Genomic DNA, 21,216 nt, shown 5'->3' on the forward strand with positions numbered 1-21,216 from the left:
AACTATTTAAACAACAAAAGCGTTAGAAACTTACGCTCACGTATACACAAAAAGAAAAAGAAGAGAAAGCGAAATAAATGTCACTATTTTTTCCCCTTTCGACTCTAGTACAAACAAGCTCAAAAACAATCTATACATCTATTTCTAACGACTCAGGTAGGCAACGCAGAATTACTAAGATTGGACCAAATGGCATCTTCAACACTTAGTTTAAATCGCCATACAAAAACTAAATGCATTGAGTTACCTGGGAGGATCTTACTACTTCTCTAATATTTATTGTCAGCTGCGATTTTCCTCTATGAGGGGAAGGATTCCATACAGGTTGCTATGATACGTATGAAAGAAAAGATACATATATATATATATTAAAACAAGAAGATACAAATGACATTAAATAACAACTTGTTTTACCTTTCAAAATTACTGATTAATATATCTTATAAACAACAAAGGTCATAACATTGAAGTTTGGTTATTTAACAACAAACAAACAACTTTCTTAAATATAACACTAATTAAAGTTAGCAGATGATTATACAGAAACAGATATATATATATCTTTCTTTCTGACCTCTTAACGTCTCCTCTGTTCTCGTATTTTCCTGTAATTTCCTCAGCTTTACTTCACTTTTTACTTAGTTTTTAATTTTGTCTGTGATTTTTCTCAGTTACAAAACAAATTAAATTATGTCTCAGAATCTATACAGCAGAGTTCAAAACAGTATGCGAATATATAAATACAGAGGATGATCCATTTCCATCCGAACAACTTGAAGATAGTGTTACGTGTCAAACCACGTTCCACAGAGCAATAAAACTTTACACATATGTGTATCAATATTTCAACTGTTGTGTAGCGAAGTGAACGTTGTTCTGGCTTCAAAAGAATGCCGATACATTGCCCGTCCTCTCTGTTTGAGCCAAAGGCCAATTCAACGCTAAGGGCTTTTGTATATATACGAGGTGTGATTGGAAAGTTTTAAGACTGGGCTTGTAATTTACAAATGGCAGTACTTACAGGATATTGTGATGGATCTCCTTCAAAGTAGTTCCATGCTGAATGAACACATCGATACCAACGCATGCAACGTGTTTCCACTTCTGGACGCATTCCTGAAAATTATTTTCCGTGATGGTGTGAAGCATTTTCTCCGTATTTGCTCGAATGTCCTCAATTGAGTCAAATCGCTTCCCTTTTAATGACAATTTTAATTTAGGAAAGAGGTAGAAGTTGGCCGGGGCCAAATCTGGGGAATACGGGGGTTGCGGAACCACAGGAATGTTGAATTTGACCAAAAATTCCTGGTTCGAGAACGCACAATGCAATGGTCCATTGTCGTGGTGGAGAATCCAATTCTTTTCTTTCCAGAGGGTAGGCCTTTTCCGCCGCACATTTTCGCGCAGATGCTGAAGAACGCTTTTGTAGTATTCCTGGTTGACTGTCTTCCCCCTAGGGGAAATTCATGATGCACGATACCCTTAGAATAATAATAATAAAAAAACACCAACATTGTCTTTACATTCAACCGACTTTGTCGCACTTCCTTTGCTCTTGGTGAATCTGGGCTCATCCACTGAGAATATTGGGCCTTTGTTTCTGAGTCATATCCATGAACCCATGATTCATCACCTGTTATTACCCTATTCAAGAAATATGAGTCAATTTCGGCTCGATTAAACAGTTCTTCTGACACTTCAAGTCTGTGTTGTTTCTGCTCGTGTGACAACACTTTTGGAATGAATTTCGCGGATACTTGACGCATGTTCAAATTATCAGTTAAAATTGACTGAACCGCATAGAAACTTAAATTCAGGTCTTCAGCCTCTCCCTAATTGTAAATCTACGGTTCGAGTGCAGTAAATCGCCAACTTTCGCAGTTTTTTCGTTAGTTTTTGATGTTGAATGCCGGCCAGACCGGGGGTCATCCTCTACTGACTCGCGGCCATCTTTGAATCTGTGAAACCAGATAAACACGTTTGACCGGCTCAGACATTTGTCTCCAAAATCTGTTTTTAAGAGTTCGTAAAAACGAGATTTCCCAGTTTTAAAACAAAATTTCACACAAACACGTTGTTCCAATTTTTCATCCATTTTGCGCACTTAAAAATCCGCCAAGACACACACACACGCCCGCACTCAACTGTTTGCTACGCCGTACTGAATAAAGATATCTTGGTGCATGTTTCAACATGTCTCAAGGACAAGGGCGCCGATCCTGGGAAGGAGGGAGCGAGTGGTACCGGGCCCCACAAAGCTCATGTGGGCCCCTTATTGTATTTATGAGTATACAATATTTGGCATAATTTGAGTGCAATTTGTCTTAGGCACCCTTGCTCAAGGACACACCAAGCCACCGCTTCCATGCTAACGGGCGATTATATCTACTCCTCCTGAGTAGTGCTACCAACTGTCTTAAAACTTTCCAATCACACCACGTAATGAAATCCCGTCCTGCGATTATTGCGGCTAGGCTAAAGGAGACGGTGATGATGAGAAATTAATGGAATGGTGGAATGAAGAAAGTGCGAGGAAAGGAGAACCCCGAGAAAACCCAAGCACATGGTGTTTGTCCACAACAAAGTTCACTTGGCGCGAGCTAGGATCGAACCAAGGACCCCATGCACCATAGGTGAACGCTCTATCACTAAGACACTGCGGCTTCTTATAGTGGATAGAATGACGCCGACCAGTGGCGGCGATTGGATGTTAAAAGTGGGGGGGGGGCAAGATATGATCTGAATATTTGTATATCAATGTTAGTTTTCCTGGTTGTTTCTAACACTGTTTGACGAAAGGTTGTATAACTAATAGGATACTATCTTTTTCAGTTAAAATACCGTATATCGTGTTTCATATTTAATTAAGTAAATTGACAAGAGCAACGCACATTAGGACTAACCCTTGATTCCTTACTCATGAATATCATAAAATTCTGTCTGGAGAATTGTGTGATCAGATTATTTAATAACATATTTGCAAAACAAATAAGTAGAAAGATAATATTAATCATACTAATGAATAATGGGGCTTGTTTTGTAGAAGTTATATTGAAACTGGGGATTAATAAACAACTTACATTTTAATTCCACACTTGCCATTAAATGTATGTCATTACTTTTAGAAAATTAATGACAGTAAATACTACAAGCATATGCTACGACGCAATTGTAATATTAATTCATTTGAATTGCAGTTAAAACGCAATTCCTGTAGCTGTCTTAACTCCACGGGAAGACAAATAACCAATACCCACTTACGCAACGACAATTATATGGTACCATTTTTTTCTATAAACCAGTAATATATGCAAAATCTTTACATTTCCAAATTAAACTATATACATTAACAATTTTAAATTATGGCTTTTTAAAGGTAAATTATTGAATTTAAGTCAATCAGCTACAGCATCATCCCTATTTATCCTAGGATCATGGTCGGTACCTCATTCTCTTCAGAATAGAACAACCTTTCAAACGGTTCCATTTACGTTTTCCTGTCATGTCCCTAAGGCGGGAAATTTTGAGGGAAATATGGATTTTTTCTGATTTTTCACAAACTTTGATCTCCTCTGGACCCCCTATGTTAACGCACAGATCTCAAAATCAACTGAAAAATTTGAAGGGGCGTACTAAATGTGTATAAAAAATTTCAAGCTTCTATCTTGAAAACTAAGTGCGGGAAAATGTTTACCAATGAGCTAAGAACATACACACAATGCCCCAGATGACCCAGATGTAATATAAAATTTTCCTTCAGAATAGAACATACTTTCAAACGGTACCACTCACATGTCTCCATCATGTATCTGAGGAGGGAAAATCGCGAAAAAAGGGATCTTTGTTAAAAAGATAACTTTTTTTTTTACTTTTTTGCCCCTCTGGACCCCCTGTTTTACCCCAGAAATCTGAAAAGAATGTGGAAAATATTAAGGGGTGCACTGAATGTGTGTGCAAAATTTCAATCTTCTAGGTGCAAAAGTAAGCCCTGCAAAAAGTAATAAAAAAATCATAAAAAATATTTTTTAAGTTATGACGTCATCACACTACATCTCGACGCAGAAGAAAGCTCAAGATTTGTAACGTCAAAAAATAATCAAAATCAATGCTGCTTATTACCAAGAACATATCCTATCCCCAGTTTATACAAATGAAATATCAGGATGTATAAGGGGAATGGGGTCCGATACTCGTTTGTTCCAGTGCGAGAAGATCGACTAATAATAATAATATTGGGATTCGAACCTTGGACCTCTCAAAGTCTTCTTTATAACATCATTCGAATGCACAAATTAGTAAATAGACGTAAGAAACTGGCAATAAACAAGTATCTTCACTCCTCCACGGTCCTAAGATTCGGGCGTTATATGTATCACAGGCCTAACTAGAGACATTTGCCGTTTACCCACCTTCGCTGCTGCGTCAGCTTCAAGGTATACCAGTTAATACCTGTAAAAGAATACAAGTGGGGCAGCAATACATGATTTACGCCAGATGGATAGTGGGAGGCGAAAGTAATGTTTGTCCTTCACTGCTTATAAATACCTTACCTGTTTGGTTCTAATCTAAGCCATGTATACTATAAGAAAGTAATATTCTCCATTAACTGAGAAAGACAATATAAATCACACACTTTGACATTATGAAAAACTGCTTTCACTGCATATTGAAAAAGAAAATATTTTGCATAATATTCATCTTTAACCTTTAATTTCACTGGAAATAAAACATTTACAAGCGTATGACAACACAAAACACAATACTTCACTTAAACGAAAAGATGGCCCAATCACTGCGATATGTGCACCGAAACGTAAGCGAATTAATACGCGAAATTATCGACCGAACGCAGTTTACTGCCGGCACTTCACTTCATCACTATATGAAGATAAGTTTATTTGATGTTTTCATGGTACGGCTCACAGTGACACTCCTCTCTGCGTATGTTCATTCAAAAGTCGACCATAAATATGAGACGAATATGCATTCCTCACACAACAAAGTTATAAATGATTAATTTCGGTAGTTATGCCATTGTAAATATTGCGTGAAACTTATAAGGGAAGTTAAAGTCACTAAATTTATACTGAATACTTCATTTTATCTGTTTATTAATATGATTGTTAGAGAGCTGGTGTTTTTGCGTTTGTCTTGCTTTGTAGGTGTTGACGCTCTCTCGCTGCTTTTTCGCGCGCACTGTTGCCAGTTCACAGCGCAAGAATACACTGACTAAACTAAAATATAGTTCGTAGAAAACATTAAGCTTTGACTTTATTCTATTGCTAATAATATATAATGAATGGTTCATAAGTTAATAAAAATCACATTAAAAACACTGATTGTTCGAATAAGTTGTACAATCGACGATTATTGATAGATTTTATATTGTCACGTAAAAATCTATCATCGTCATGAGGGCTCACTGCGTGGGCGGACAGCACGAGAGTAGCTAAATACCTCAACCATATATGGACTGGCGAGAGGAAGCAAGACTGTCTGGAAAAGTGAGGTACCTTTTGGGTGAGAAATTCCTAAGCATTGTTCTTCTTCAACTGTTGATTAGTCGCATTTCATTTCCAAGAATTGATGTTGGAATAATACGAGGGTTGGTTTAAAAATTCACGCCAATCCATACTGTTACATATGGGGGCCGACGGACTGTCCACTGAAGGTATTACAGAAGTGGGCAAGAACCCTGGAATCCAAACCTTCCTAACCACATTGCAACACAACAGCAATCACAGCACTCCATTAATCCATAGAGGGTTAATGTCATTTGTAGTTCGTTTTCACTGAAGAATAACAGTTTATAGCTTCACTCGAACGCACATGATCGCGAAATTCGAGGAATAACGAACGCGAGGGCCATTTACGATAACGCGAGGGCCATTTCGTAAATGTCTTTCAAGTCCTTTTATTTTTATTATTTGTTTATATTTTTCATTTATTTCAATTATTCCTTGAAATATAAACACAAAATAATTTCAATATTTGAATATAAATCAATAGTTATTTGTAATTCGAAATACTATTCAGCATTGTACTTCATAATGTTTTCAAAATTCAAACCAAGTTACACAAACATATTAATATATTCAATACAATAATATATTCAATAAAGCATATTGGTAAGGTATTGTATTCAATGCCATACTTAACAATGCACAATGACACAAACTAAATGTATACCAATAAGTTTAAATAGTAAAATTGATTTAATATTCTGCAATAATGCTTCTTAATTTCTAAAATAAAACACATAATATCACTCAAGAATAGCATATATCACTAAGTAATTCCACTTATCATGATTTTATTTTTCATAAAGATAAAATATTCCTTACGGCTAAATGCATAAAAATTTACTATATTTGAAACACCAATATTATTCATAAAATTCAAAAGTGTATGTTCATTGACATGCTAACACAAGACATTTATCAAGATTATTCGAAATAATTCAACACAACTAAAACATATGATATAGTGCAAACAAATTCATATTTTATTAAAATTACATATTAAAAACACATGTGTAAATATAACACTAAAAATATTTCATTTACTTAAAATGAAAGACTAGGCATATGTGAGCTCGTCACGCTCAAAGTATATAAAAATATACTGCCTGCATAACATTGGCAAGACCCTACCCCAATTATTTATTAATAGGTTTCCATCCCCGAAGCAAAGTGAAAAGATAGAACGTTTGGTTAAAATTCAAAAATAATACAGAGGGGACTAATAAGAAAATTGCCTACTCCGGGCATTACATAATATGAATAACCCAAAATATTGGAGGAACCTTTGCTTCAATGTCTTCAAGTACTACTTGAAATATTTTCGTATTCAACGAAAAGATTAGTACACAGTGAATGCAACAATAGTTGCTAACAATTATCATGTAAGTATTCGTTTTACTAATCTCACATTTGCATTTGAACATTGATTCCGTGATTTTTTTTTTTTTTTTTTGAATTCTCCCGCTTGTGACTCAGTGGTTCACCACGTAGGCGTGTTTAGTTGGAAAACAAGGCTGCGGTAGCCCACCACATCAGTAGGAGTCAGTCATTCTAAGTTGATCACTGTGATCTTACCAGAATGCTAATTAAACAAAACGAGAGGATTAATAAAATTTGTCAATGCAAACTCTAAGTTATGTACGTTACACCATGATGATTCAGTGAGATATTTTAAATATGAATCTAATTCTAAAATTTCATCAAGAATTTTACCAATTCTATTGGAGTTAATTTTGGAATCACATTGGTTTGAAAGATTTACCTTTACCGCATTGATAGAATCATAGGTTACTTCTTCAATACAACTATTCAACTCTGAGCTTTTACTCTGTTCTTTTAGGATTTCATCACTTTTGGTTCCACAGTGTTTAGTAGCTAAATTAAGCCAAATGCTCTTTGTTTCTTTAGTAGGTTTCCAAACTTTTAATCTGTCAACTGAATGTAATCCTAAACATTTACCAGTGAGTGGATCCGTTAACTCAAAAACCTTTTCTGAGACCTTTTTAGAACACAACAGGGGACCTTTGTACAGATAAAGAAATTTTGAAATTCTTTTGTCTATGGCTGAACTCAAATTCGTTTGCTTCAAGAAAACTAAGTCGTTTTCTTTTACCTTATATTTACTTTCTTGTTTCAGGTTATGCTTAACATTTCTTTTACGAATTATTTCAGTTCTTTTCAGATCTGCCATAACTAATTTGTTATCCCACAAAACATATTCATCTGTATCCTTTTCAGTAACCACAATACCAAAATGCTTAAATACTGATTCAGAGGGTTTTACATTCAAATGCAAACTGGCGGGGCTTACACCTAAGCTACTAGAAATTGAATAATTTAACAAAATTACAATTTGGGGAATGAATTTTTCCCAAGCAGTGTGATCTTCACTACAAAACAATTTAAATAAACGATTAGTCTCACGATGGATTCGTTCAACTGGGTTGGAAGAAGCGTGATATTGTGTTACGTAATGTATTTTGATTCCATATTCCGACATTTTTTCTTTGAATTTTCGAGAAATGAAACAGCTACCATTATCAACCAAAATAGCACTAGGAATACCTAAATGCAAAAAATATAATGATTCTAAACAACGTAATACACATTTGGTGGTAGCATTTCGCATAGGATACAAAGTGTAATATCTAGTGAAAACATCTAAAATTGACAATGCATATTTATAACCTGAGGAAGAAGAAACGTATGGTCCTAAAATATCGATTGAAACGAGTACACGAGGACCATTAACAGTAATACTTTCCATTGGTCTAGCCGGAGGTGATGTTTCTACTTTCGTTTCTTTACATACAATACAATCATTGATAAAATTACTGATATCTTTTCTCATAGATTTCCAGTAACAAATTTCATTTACAAAACCAAATGTTTTTTCAATTCCAAAGTGACCTCGTTGACAATGCATATGTTCTACGACAAAACGAACTAATGAAGGTGGAATACAAATTCTCCAAGAATTTGGGAAATGGAAATTTCTGTTCAAAAGTACACCATTTTCAAGTTTATAAAATTTTTCAAGATTTCGGTTTTTCACCTTAGAGTATGGGTCATTGGGATTTTGAAGAAATTTCATTATTGAATCATATTCTGTATGTTCACGTTGTTTTTCGATTAGTTCCTGTATGGTCATGTTTCCGAAAAATGACGGTAACACCGAGGTTATTCACCGTATGAGTTTCAGTTTTAGGAGCTAAAACTATACGTGACAAGGCGTCACTGGCTTTATTGTCAATTCCACGAATGTGGATGATTTCCAAATCAAAACTTTGTAATTCGAGACTCCAACGAGCTAAACGAGAATTCCAATTTCTGATCTTATGTAAGTACACTAAAGCGTTATGGTCAGTATACACTTTAACATGTTTACCATACAGTAAATGTCCCCATTTACGAATATAAATCACTATTGCTAACGCCTCTTGTTCAGTTGTAGTATACGCACGCTGCGCTTTGTTTAAAGTTTTACTACAGAAGCCAATAATGTTACGTTTACCATCAATTTCTTGAAAAAGTATGCCAGCCACAGCCACTTGTGAACTGTCGGTGATCAATGAAAAAAAAGAATCAAGTTTTGGGTGAGTGAGTAATACATCTTGAACCAAACTGTCTTTAAGGGACTGAAAACTATGTTCACATTCTGGAGTCCAAATCCATTTTTTCCCTTTCTGGATGAGTTCAAATAAAGGAACAGCTAGTTCAGCAAACTTGTGTACAAATTTAGAACACCATTCGAAAAGACCTAAAACTCGTTGCAATTGTTTTATATTGGTTGGACGAGGTAGTTGGCGAATAACTTCTACGTAAGAAGGATCTTTACAAATACCTTCAGGTGTTACGACAAAACCCAAAAAATTAAAACTAGTCTTGCAAAATGAAGATTTTGAAAGATTAATAGTCATGTTAGCTTCACTCAGCTTAGTAAACAACTGATCTAATAAGTGTAATTGTTCTTCAAAAGAAAAGGTTGGAATACTTAAATCGTCGATGTATGAAACAAGTTTATTATACAATGCATAACCTAGCACCTTCTGTAATGCATCTATGAGAGCAACAGAACCATTTATGTATCCAAATGGGATAACAGTAAATCTGTACATATGACCGTTCCAAGAGAAGGCAATGAAATCACGAGATTCCTCAGACACAGGAATTTGTGAATACGATGACACGAGGTCAATTGAACTTACAAACTTAGCACCCTGAAATTTCAACAATAAATCATCAATTCGGTTTACTTTCAATTGTTTTAATTTAACATGCTTATTCAGCTCAGTTAGGTCAACTACGACTCTAGGTTTAGTGGTATTTTTCTTAGGTACACAGAAAATTGGGTGGCTATGTATCGACACTGCTGGTTCAATGACACCTACTCTTAACCATTCATCAATTTGCTTATCAATGCTGTCTTTAAAATGGTAGGGTAAAGTATATTGCCGTTTTACTATGGGGTTAGTAGTGTCAACGTCTATGGAATATTCATATAAATTACACCTGCCTGGATAATCTGTGAATATATCACGGTGTTTTACCAACAAATCAAATAATTGCTGTTTTTCCTCATTACTTAAATGATCACATTCATGTACCTTTTCCCTAATTTCGTTTATTGTTGCTACAGCACACACATTTTCAAAAATAACATTATCATTTGATACCTTGTCCCCACAATTTTCCTGTTTACTTTGGATATTACCATGAGCATTTTGAATCTCATTATCAATCTCTGACATTTGTAAACCATAATACTCAAGTAAAAAATTTTCTTCTATTGCTTGATTTATGTTAAGATCTTTTACTCGAAAATCTTTCGACTCTTTTCTCAACTGTGAATACGCCTGATCTCGTTCATGTAAAACACGGATCCACTCTTGTTCTAATTTACCTTTTTGTGAAACCAAGTTATTAATTACAGGACATGCTGAAGATGTATAGTCATGACTGGGTTCGAACTCTGAACTTTCATCTGACAAGTTATTATTTTCTACAGAAATACCTAACTCAGTATCAACAGGTTTATTTATTCGATCAGCATAAGTCAAAATCTTTTTAGGTTGACAACAACTATTTTCTTTGCTATGAGATTTTTCAATGAGCATAGGAACAACAATAATTTCTTTTCCGTCAGAAAAATTAATTACGTTTTTCGAAAAATCTATCATCGCATGGGCGATTGTGAGGAAATTGCGACCTAACAAGCATTCTGTGTTTAATTCATCTACTACCAGAACTCTTATGTCGAACATCAAGTGTTCAATTTCCACACAAATATTTACTTCACCCTTAACCTGCTTTTTTCTTTTACCCGAATAATCTACCAAGAGAATATGTGGTGCAGGTTTTAATTGCGGATGTGAAATTACGGAAGAAATACGTTTCCATGCCTCAAAACTGATAAGGGATGCTGATGCCCCTGTATCGCACAATGCTTTCAACTGAGTATCTAATACTTTACAATAAATTTCTGCAGTGCGAGTGTTATTACCCTTACTTACATTTTCATCGATTTCTATTTCATCTTCAGAAATATCTAAGTCCCAATTAACAACATTATTAATGTTTTTACTCAACGTTACATATTCCACAGGAACAATTGGGGTGAGTGCATCTTCGTTACTAAAATCGTGACTATTACTAAAGTTCTCATAAGCTCTACCAGAAGCACTCTCTCGGCAGAGCGTTTCTAGTTTAACTGTGTTTGTCTAGTCTGATTACCTGATGATGTAGGAGGAGGGAAGGTACGAGGTTGATTAAAATTTGAAATAAAAGGTGGTTGGTTACCAGGATGAAAAGTTGAAAATGGTTGAGGCGTGTGCCCACCATTATCAGCGCGCCTAGTCTCAGTGTAATGTATAGCTTCTTGGCTGTCATACTGATTATCGTTTTCAAGGTTACGCTGAGAATGAATGTTCCTAGGTTTGTTCTTATTCTTAAAATGTTGATTTTTACCTTTGCTGTGGGGTTGCTTTTTCCCTTTGTTTTTGCTTTGATGTTGTGATTCTCTAAAATTATGTTCATTACTTTCATTTTCTTGGACATTAACCTGATTTACACGAATCTGTTTCTTAAGAAATCCACTATTTGTTCTAAAGTTGTCACTGTTTTTCGACAATGTTTCCAGATTTTGAACAACATTTAACATACTTTGTAAATCTAAGGATGGTAACAAAACCAATTGTTTCTGAAAATAATTAGGCAATAACAATTTAATTGTATTCAAAATAAAAGCTTCACTAACGTTTTCATTCAGTTCTCGAATCTTATGGTAGCGATCTGCTACAAATTGGTAAACTGTGCCGTCGACTTTAGGGTCATACCTTTTGGATTGCAATACTGACATTTTACCAGCTACAACTTGCGGAGATTCGAACTGTTGCTTGAAAGCACAAACAAAATCACTATATGATTTAAAGTCAGGTTTACGGGTAAGGAACCAAGATTTGGAAGATCCTTGCATCAAGAAATCTAAAATATCTAAATACTGCTCTTCAGGAATTTGCATTAATTTAACATTTTTCTCAAACAGTTCCAAGAAGTTTGAAGCTGTGATTTCACTTTCGTGTCCTAAGAACTTTTCAAACGATTCAATATCACTACGCTTAATGGGCCTAGCATTCGTAATCTGAACTGGTTTTCTATGATGAATGCGACTACGGTTTTTGCTTTTAGATTTTGGTTTACTATTAGCTTCATAACTTGTGTTAGTGCCGCTACTGCTACTACGACTAGAGGAACTTCGAGTTGATGGAGTGTTAGCTACACTACTGTATAGTGAATTAGTTACACTACGAGTGTTAGCAATGCTACTAGGTCTAGATTCTACATGCAAGTTCAGAATTTGTTTTTGCGTTAAGGTTAGTTGAGCTTGTAACATTTGCAGTTCTTGTTTGAGGTTACCAATTTCATTTTTAACCTCCAAAACAGTACTTTGGATTTGAACATACTGTTTTGATTCTTTTTCCCTATCATTTGTTAATTCTACTACACTGTTGTTACAACGATCTACAGTATTTTTGAGAAAAAGTAACGATTGATTAATCCGATCAACTTCCATGCCGCAATTGTTTACACTACTTTCATTTAGAGTTACCTTTTGCATGCACTGGACTACCTGTGCTTGGTGAGCTTGAATTTTACTTTCAATGTCTACCAATGAATTTCGATTGCTACGTATTTTCTCCTCGAGGTCTACGATTTTACACTCATACGTATTAGAAATCTGTTGAAAATCATGCTTCATTTGAGTTAGTGAACTACAACTTTGGGCTTCAACCTGCTGGATAACTAATGACAACTCATTCCGTGTCTCGATCAGCTGATTGTTCGTTTGAATTTTCATTTCATTAAAACGATCATTTACTTCTGCCTTAAAATCCCTAACTTCATGTTTCAAATTTTCAATTTCAACTTTAATTTCTACTTTAAAGGCATTGCACTCAGCTTCTACTCTCTGTATACCATTCGTAAGTTCCTGAGTTGAAAATTCATGTTTTTCACGTAACTCTGTAATTTCTGCTTTTACACTATTACCTTGTTTGACTAACTCATTATGATTATCTTTTATCACTTGGTTAGTATTGGCTAAATCTGCGGATAGCTTTTTTACTGCTTCAAGCAGTGTTTCCATTTCGTTAGGACTTGACATTGCAAAATATTATACTACAAAACACAACACAAAAATCACTGGGGTGGCATTGAATGCAAAACAGTGAAGTTCAAAAATTCGCTTTCTTCCCACTAAAGCATCTGTCTTTGTTCGGTGCGTCAGATATAAGGGGAATGGGGTCCGATACTCGTTTGTTCCAGTGCGAGAAGATCGACTAATAATAATAATATTGGGATTCGAACCTTGGACCTCTCAGTCTTCTTTATAATATCATTCGAATGCACAAATTAGTAAATAGACGTAAGAAACTGGCAATAAACAAGTATCTTCACTCCTCCACGGTCCTAAGATTCGGGCGTTATATGTATCACAGGCCTAACTAGAGACATTTGCCGTTTACCCACCTTCGCTGCTGCGTCAGCTTCAAGGTATACCAGTTAATACCTGTAAAAGAATACAAGTGGGGCAGCAATACATGATTTACGCCAGATGGATAGTGGGAGGCGAAAGTAATGTTTGTCCTTCACTGCTTATAAATACCTTACCTGTTTGGTTCTAATCTAAGCCATGTATACTATAAGAAAGTAATATTCTCCATTAACTGAGAAAGACAATATAAATCACACACTTTGACATTATGAAAAACTGCTTTCACTGCATATTGAAAAAGAAAATATTTTGCATAATATTCATCTTTAACCTTTAATTTCACTGGAAATAAAACATTTACAAGCGTATGACAACACAAAACACAATACTTCACTTAAACGAAAAGATGGCCCAATCACTGCGATATGTGCACCGAAACGTAAGCGAATTAATACGCGAAATTATCGACCGAACGCAGTTTACTGCCGGCACTTCACTTCATCACTATATGAAGATAAGTTTATTTGATGTTTTCATGGTACGGCTCACAGTGACATTCCTCTCTGCGTATGTTCATTCAAAAGTCGACCATAAATATGAGACGAATATGCATTCCTCACACAACAAAGTTATAAATGATTAATTTCGGTAGTTATGCCATTGTAAATATTGCGTGAAACTTATAAGGGAAGTTAAAGTCACTAAATTTATACTGAATACTTCATTTTATCTGTTTATTAATATGATTGTTAGAGAGCTGGTGTTTTTGCGTTTGTCTTGCTTTGTAGGTGTTGACGCTCTCTCGCTGCTTTTTCGCGCGCACTGTTGCCAGTTCACAGCGCAAGAATACACTGACTAAACTAAAATATAGTTCGTAGAAAACATTAAGCTTTGACTTTATTCTATTGCTAATAATATATAATGAATGGTTCATAAGTTAATAAAAATCACATTAAAAACACTGATTGTTCGAATAAGTTGTACAATCGACGATTATTGATAGATTTTATATTGTCACGTAAAAATCTATCATCGTCATGAGGGCTCACTGCGTGGGCGGACAGCACGAGAGTAGCTAAATACCTCAACCATATATGGACTGGCGAGAGGAAGCAAAACTGTCTGGAAAAGTGAGGTACCTTTTGGGTGAGAAATTCCTAAGCATTGTTCTTCTTCAACTGTTGATTAGTCGCATTTCATTTCCAAGAATTGATGTTGGAATAATACGAGGGTTGGTTTAAAAATTCACGCCAATCCATACTGTTACAGATGATATGGCAACGAAACCCATTGTGTGGAACTGTACCAGAACAAAGATTCAAGTCACAGGAACAAAATGGGCTCCCATACGAAAATGTTTCTCCTGTATATGCATTGTACAGGCTCTGAAACACCTGTATAATGTATGTTTGTGATTTTCGTGAAGTCTGCTTTTTACATGTTGCATGTAATGTACCCGTTAACTTAAAAAAAAAAAAGAAGGAAATCACCATCTCAAAATGCTGGTGAGTATTAAACTGGACGTACAGTTGCTGTACAGATTACTCATTACAGTGTATGTACAGCGCATGTACAGTCATGTCCAAAATGATTTTCGCGTGTCTATAAATATGTTGTTGTAGGAATATCGTAATTTGATAATGATTTTGCGTGATGCTTCTTACAATGTTAGTATGTGTATAATGGCAAAGACGTGCGTGTGGTACATTTCATTTCAAAAGTGCAGTAAATAAAAACAATATAACGAAAAAGAAACTTTATTGTCCATTTAGCAACATTTTGTTTTAATCATTTAATTTTCGTATTTATAATTCTTTTCCTATGAAATTTACTACAAATATACATTTTTCGATTATACACATAGTAACAGTATTAAAAGTACCCTGCAAAACCATTATCAAACTATATTCCCACAACAAGACAGTTGTAGATATGCGACAATCATTTTGGACATGACTGTACATGCTATGTTTTTCACTGTTAAATGTGAAGAACGTAAATGTAGTGTACAGGTTGCTAAAACTAGTACGGTACAGTGCATATCAGAGAGCACTGAACATATACGTAATCTGTTTAATGTAGAGTTTATGCTACAAAAAAAGAAAACATACACTGTAAGATAAATATCCGAGTACTGTGCATGTACGGTACATGTTGCATGTACAGTGAATGTATCGGTGATGGCAACAGTACATGTCTGTGGTTGAAACACATACAGATTACACGTAGCATGTGTGCTATATGTTTCAGGAATGAAATGTAGCAAAACATATGATGTAAGATAAATGTATGCGAGTACTATATATGTACGATACATGCGGCATGCACAGTACATGTATCGGTGATGGCTACAGTCATCGGCGTAAAGCTATCTTGAACATTGGTAGGGGATAATTCGCGGCTTATATTCTGGGGGAGATGAGACATGCTCAGAAATCATCACATTTCTCCCCAGTGTTGAATCCATGGGTGCCCCGGTGGTATTTTCACCCAGAGATAAACCCCCTCAAAGATACAGTACATAAGAAAATCACAAGTTATTAATACTGGGACGAGTTTCTTCGACATACCCCAACATGTAATTATTCCTCCCGGAGAAGTTCCTGAATTCAACATTGCTTCTCGCTAGTGTTGTAAAGTTTCCGGAAATTTTGAACCTGTTGGTAAAAAACCGTTTTTTCCGGTTTCTTCCCGGAAAAATTGGGAAAATTACAAAAATCTTTGAATTAGAATAATTTTACTAGTAATGGAACCGTTTTTTTTCCGAACGCGTGAAAAATGTAAGTTGAGAAATTTTAGTACTGCGAATATTTGAAAACGAAGCATTCGAAAATAAAACTGTTGTAATTATTCTTGAAAATTAATAGTCTTCACTCATTTCCTTTATGTGCTTTATAGTCGTTTATTCGTGGTTGTGCATTAATTACAGAACTTTTACAGTTGTATACACATCTACCATTATGAAGCGTTTCTGTTACAACAAATAGGGCTCTTGAATGAAACTGACTTTTTAATTTGCTCCTTGATGTGGTGAAATTTTGTTATTTTTAACCAAATTACTTCTTAAAAGAGAGAGCAGTAGGCAAATTTCACTAATATTCATGCATTAAAACATATAATTACTATTATTTAATATTCTAATATAGGCTTTTATATAAACTTTATGTACAAAATCTTGTATGTAAACAAATACATGTTTTGTACTTGTGCGACAAATTATCTATATATAGGGTGGCCCAAAAGTAGGTAGGTATACACCTCTGCATTGATCAGGTATAACATTCTAGTTTATGGGTTTATTTGCTTCTGCTCTTCCGAGCTTAAGATGTAAGTAAAAACACATTAGGAACAAATAATAAAGAAACTAAGTCTACTTGATGGACAACAATAAGAAATGATATAAAATGCAATGAGCTGATCAGTACGTTACTGTGTATTTACTTTTGGGCTACCCTATATATACAAATGAAAGTAACTATATTTTGAACCACCACACAGATCTCCGAAAAATTTTCAACATAGATGAGGTTCGGGCCAGGGATGATTTTTATCATTTCACTTTGAAGGTGCAACTTGGAGGAAGGAAGGGGGGAGATATATATTGAAAATGATCGATATTAGTGTCGAATCTATAGTTTTCGGGGTTACTGAGATGAGTAGTGGCATTTCCGATACCGCTTAAATCCAAGTTCAACACTGCAACTTGGGGAAGGGGATATGTATATAATGATCAAAAATGACTGATATTAGTGTCGAATCCATAGATTTCGGGGTTGCTGAGATAAACATTTCCGATGCCGTTTAAATCCAAATTTAGCGCCATAACCTGAGGACGGGGAAGGGGGGAGATACATAAAAATGATCGAAAATGACCGATATTAGTGTCGAATTCATAGTTTTTGGGGTCACTGAGATGGACAGTAACACTTCCGATGCTGTTTAAATCCAAATTCAGTGCCGTAACTTCAGGGAGGGGGAAGGGTGTAATAACATGATCGATGTAAGTGTCGAATCCATAGTTTTCGGGGTTGCTAAGATGAACAGTGACATTTCCATTGCCGTTTAAGTCCAAATTTAGCACCGTAACTTGAGGGCTGGGGAGATAAATAAAATTATCAAAAATGACCGATATTAGTGTCAAATCCATAGTTTTTAGGGGTTACTGTGATGAACAATAACATTTCCGATGTCGTTTAAATCCAAATTCAGCGCCCCAATATGGGGCAGGGAGAAGGGGTAGATATATAAAAAAATGATTGAAAATGGCCGATATTAGTGTCGAATCCATAGTTTTCGGGGTCGCCGAGATGAACAGTGACACTTCCGATATCGTTTAAATCCAAATTCATCCCCCATCAGTACTCCTAAAGGGGGAGGGTGACATGTAAAGTAATTGAAAATGACCGATACTACTGTCGAATTCATATTTTTTGGGGTCCCTAAGTTCATTAATGACAGTTTTGGTGTCCATGTCCTAAATGAAACGTATTCTGCCCGTGCGAAGAACGGGTATTCTGCTATTCTTTAATAATAACGAACAGAAGTTTCACATGTTAAATTCTTTAATATATTTCTCGCTCTCAAATTTACGCACTTGTGCGGTGTATGTGTCTATGTGTAAATATCATCTCTCTTTTTGAGTTGTTCGAAAAATATCCAAATAATGAAGAGGGATTTTTACCTGAAATCAGAAAACTAAAATGTAAAATTTAAGTCTGTTGCTTTAAGTATTTTCTGCTAGCGAAATACATTGTATACATCTGCAGACACGTTACAGCAAATAAGATTAGCATCAGGCGAAGAAATAGTTTTTAAATTATATTTTCCGGTTTTTGCCAATATTTTCGAACAAAAGATTTTTTCTAATGGGTTTAAAATTTCCGAAAAGTTTACACAGCACAAGAAAGATACGTCTTTTCATAAAATATATATTTGATTTAAACATACGGGTATTAACTAAAATGATTCTGGGCTTGTTATTTTAACACTTCCCTACGGTTCATGTACATCGATTATCATGTGATGTACAGAGTGTTTCCATTACAAGATTGATTTTTTTTCTCTGTTTCACACCTGTTAAACACCTGTGAAGCACATGTTTTGCAATTCTGTACATACAATGTACATGTGGAAAACAGTGTTCCAATTCCAAAGCATTACAGATGCCTTTTTTTTTTTCCACCTGGGTTGGTCTTTTAGCGAAGCATGGCAGCTCCAAGATATTCCCGTTAAGATTCTAACATTAGATACTAGCCCCATGATTAATATGCTTTTGGATTTCTCCAAAGGGGCATTTCATCACGTCAGGTTCGCACGGTAAAGGACCTCTAAAAACCCTGCCAGCGGGAGTGGGACAATATAGCCCTAGTACAGCTGCAACGAAACCTGTAATGGTCCATACTGGTGGCTATCACATCGAGCATGATTGATGGTGGTGGGGTGAAATATTTTAATTAAGGAAAAATTTCGTTTGAATGGAAACGGATCAGCCTCTGTAAATCTCAAAGTTTTAATACAGAGTGTATTTAACGTGGTTTAAAATTACATCAAACTAATGCTCTTCCTCGCATTCAGTGATAAAAAATCTTGTAACCTTTACACTAAATCTTTCGTTTTGATTTTGTTCTTCACTTCCTTTTGCTCAAGATGTATTTAATATATTATACGTATATTTAAATGAAACATAATAGAATTTTTGACATGCATTCATAATTTTGATTGATGTAATTATAATCTATTACCTTGACTTTCCCTTTTCCTTGTCCATCTTTGGGATCGAGTAATTCTTTCATGAGAGAAGCATCACAGCAAACAGGACGCCCAAACGGAAGAGATGTTGCCACATACTGCATCAATTCATTCCTGCACGCAGAAGTCTAAAAGTAAATAACGAGATTTCATACTTAAAATAAGCCATTATATCACCAATATTTGCTGTTCTCTCTGCGGACCATTTGAGACATACACTTTTAGAAGAAACCAAAACATGAAATTATTCTCGAATCTTAAACCTTTTTTACAGAATAAGTCATTTTAAAATATTTGCTTCTAATAGGTATCAGTTCATCTGTGGGATTATAGAGGCTGTTCCACGTACGTATATGTTACTAAAATGTGCTTACCAAATAGTTACGAAAATCCATAATGCCAGGTGCTGCAGCGCTCGATGTATCTGTCTGGTTCCGAACGATGGTCTGGCAACGTAGTTTTCAGTGCAGAAGACTCCATTGGAGAACTACGAGGGAGATCTTGTTCCATTCCTCTTTCACAGCTTTCCAAACTTCACTCACAAGTGCCACACGCCTCTTCCCCCAAGTTTTTAAGTAGTCCAAATGCACAGAAATCCACTGAACTTGCGCCTGGAAACTTCACAGGTATTTCGCTGATAGAAATGGCCTGTACTCCAGTGGCCTCTTCATGTTCTTGTAGAATGCCAAATACGATCTTAATATGTGTGATGAAGATTTGTCATGGTGGACACAAACCATATTGATCTCATTTCCGTATGTTTCTGGTGCATCCTGCTCGTAAATAAGCTTCAGGCCTCCTAGTAGTTTTGCGAGTTGATTTTGGAGTTGTTATTCACCCTACGAATCTTCAGTTTGCCCTGATGACAGTAGCCGGCAACTGTTATGAACCCTTTCGGCAACTACCATGAGCCTCTTTGTATGCTCAGATCCATTTTGTGAAGCGCTTAGACTCTTTTTCCCTGTACATGATTACTCTTGTTACACAAAGAGTGAAAAAGTGCACGACTAGACCAGGACTAGAATCCAAGATCTTTGGCGTACCACGCCGATGCGTTGACCAGTTCGCTCACAGAACAGTCATACACGCTCTGTCTTGAAGTCAGTGCTCTTTACTTAGACCACACGGCTTGTACCACAAATATGTGTTGTGCTTGAACAATCAACTGTCAACATTCAGAATACCTCTAATGGTTGTATTATATTAACAAGTTGAGATAATTAACAATTTTTAACACATCAACCCATCTATATGCGCAAATTCAATGCTACACAAGCGTTAGAATGTTGACACTTGATTGTCCAAGCACAACACGTAGTTGTGGTACAAGTCATGTGGTCTGAGTAAAAGAGCACAAACTTCAAGAGTGAAAGAGTGTATAGCTGTTCTGGTAGCGGCCTGGGCAGCGTAGTGGTTAACGTATCAGAACAGTACGCCGATGACCCCGGGTTCGAGTCCCAGCCCAGCTGTTTACTTTTTCACTTTTTGTGTAACTGAAATCGCGCCTATAGAGGGGTTGAAGTGTTAAAACTCTGTTGTTTCTTCAATTCGTTAGTATGATTACTCCTAGTTTTTCGCAGTCGGAAAAGTACACCTTTTTTCATCCAATGTAGCGACGTACTGTCACTTTTAGTTTGCCAGATGCCACTCGTACAGTTTCTGAGCGTTACATTTGCATTCCCGTCGATGGGCATCGGTAAGGTGATAATGCTAACCTTGAACATCTTTCTAAGAACCTGTCATTGATGCAAGCTGCGACTGACAGTTCCCAGCGACATACTTAGACAATTTGCTATCTGTCTTTGGGTCGAGGATTCTCTTTCATGGTTATTCTGCACAGTTTCGTCTGTATGCTGGTGGTGGTTTCTGTACACGGCCGTATTATTATTCCCTTTGTTGGAAAACCGAATGCTGGGCTCACGGAATCCTTATGCTTGCTAATCACATTCTTGA

At 35.8% G+C, this 21,216-nt stretch overlaps 1 protein-coding gene across 2 annotated transcripts in view; it reads right to left on the bottom strand.

Moving 5' to 3' along the window:
• Positions 1-21,216, bottom strand: part of LOC145662533 (AP-5 complex subunit mu-1-like) — an 89,449-nt gene that overhangs the window by 20,016 nt on the left and 48,217 nt on the right. For both annotated transcript variants that reach the window (XM_081728198.1, XM_081728197.1), the window contains exons 5-6: positions 19,257-19,391; positions 248-328 (exon numbers count right to left, since the gene is read on the bottom strand). In XM_081728198.1, the coding sequence (XP_081584324.1) occupies positions 248-328; positions 19,257-19,391 (216 nt within the window). The remainder of the gene's footprint in view (positions 1-247; positions 329-19,256; positions 19,392-21,216) is intronic.

The sequence above is a fragment of the Thermobia domestica genome, chromosome 10 (genome assembly GCF_964235325.1).
Source record: "Thermobia domestica chromosome 10, izTheDome1.hap1.1, whole genome shotgun sequence".
Lineage (NCBI taxonomy): Eukaryota > Metazoa > Arthropoda > Insecta > Zygentoma > Lepismatidae > Thermobia > Thermobia domestica.